The 421-nt window shown below is 61.8% G+C and overlaps 1 protein-coding gene across 1 annotated transcript; it reads left to right on the top strand.

Moving 5' to 3' along the window:
• Positions 1-6: 6 nt before the first annotated feature.
• LOC104916528 (histone H1x) lies at positions 7-418 on the top strand (the record flags this gene model as incomplete). The annotated part of the gene is made up of 1 exon (XM_010727566.1): positions 7-418. A coding segment is annotated over exon 1 (411 nt), but the record flags the coding sequence as incomplete, so codon positions are not given.
• Between the last annotated feature and the right edge of the window lie 3 nt (positions 419-421).

The following is a 421-nucleotide window of genomic DNA, read 5'->3' on the forward strand; positions in this document are numbered from 1 at the left end:
CGGCACCATGTCGGTGGAACTGGAAGAAGCCGATCTGCCCCTGACCGAGGCGGAGGAGGCGCCGATCTCCGCCGAGAAGAAAGCGGCCTCTAAGAAGACGAAAGCCGGCGGCTCCTCGTTATCGCCGTCGAAGAAGAGAAAGAATAACAAGAAGAAGAACCAGCCGGGCAAGTACAGCCAGCTGGTGGTGGAGACCATCCGCAAGCTGGGCGAGCGCAACGGCTCCTCGCTGGCCAAGATCTACAACGAGGCCAAGAAGGTGGCGTGGTTCGATCAGCAGAACGGGCGCACCTACCTGAAGTACTCCATCAAGGCGCTAGTGCAGAACGACACGCTGCTGCAGGTCAAGGGCACTGGCGCCAACGGCTCCTTCAAGCTCAACAGGAAGAAGCTGGAGGGCGGCGGGGACGGGGCCACGGGC

Source organism: Meleagris gallopavo, unplaced genomic scaffold (genome assembly GCF_000146605.3).
Source record: "Meleagris gallopavo isolate NT-WF06-2002-E0010 breed Aviagen turkey brand Nicholas breeding stock unplaced genomic scaffold, Turkey_5.1 ChrUn_random_7180001912903, whole genome shotgun sequence".
Classification (NCBI taxonomy): domain Eukaryota; kingdom Metazoa; phylum Chordata; class Aves; order Galliformes; family Phasianidae; genus Meleagris; species Meleagris gallopavo.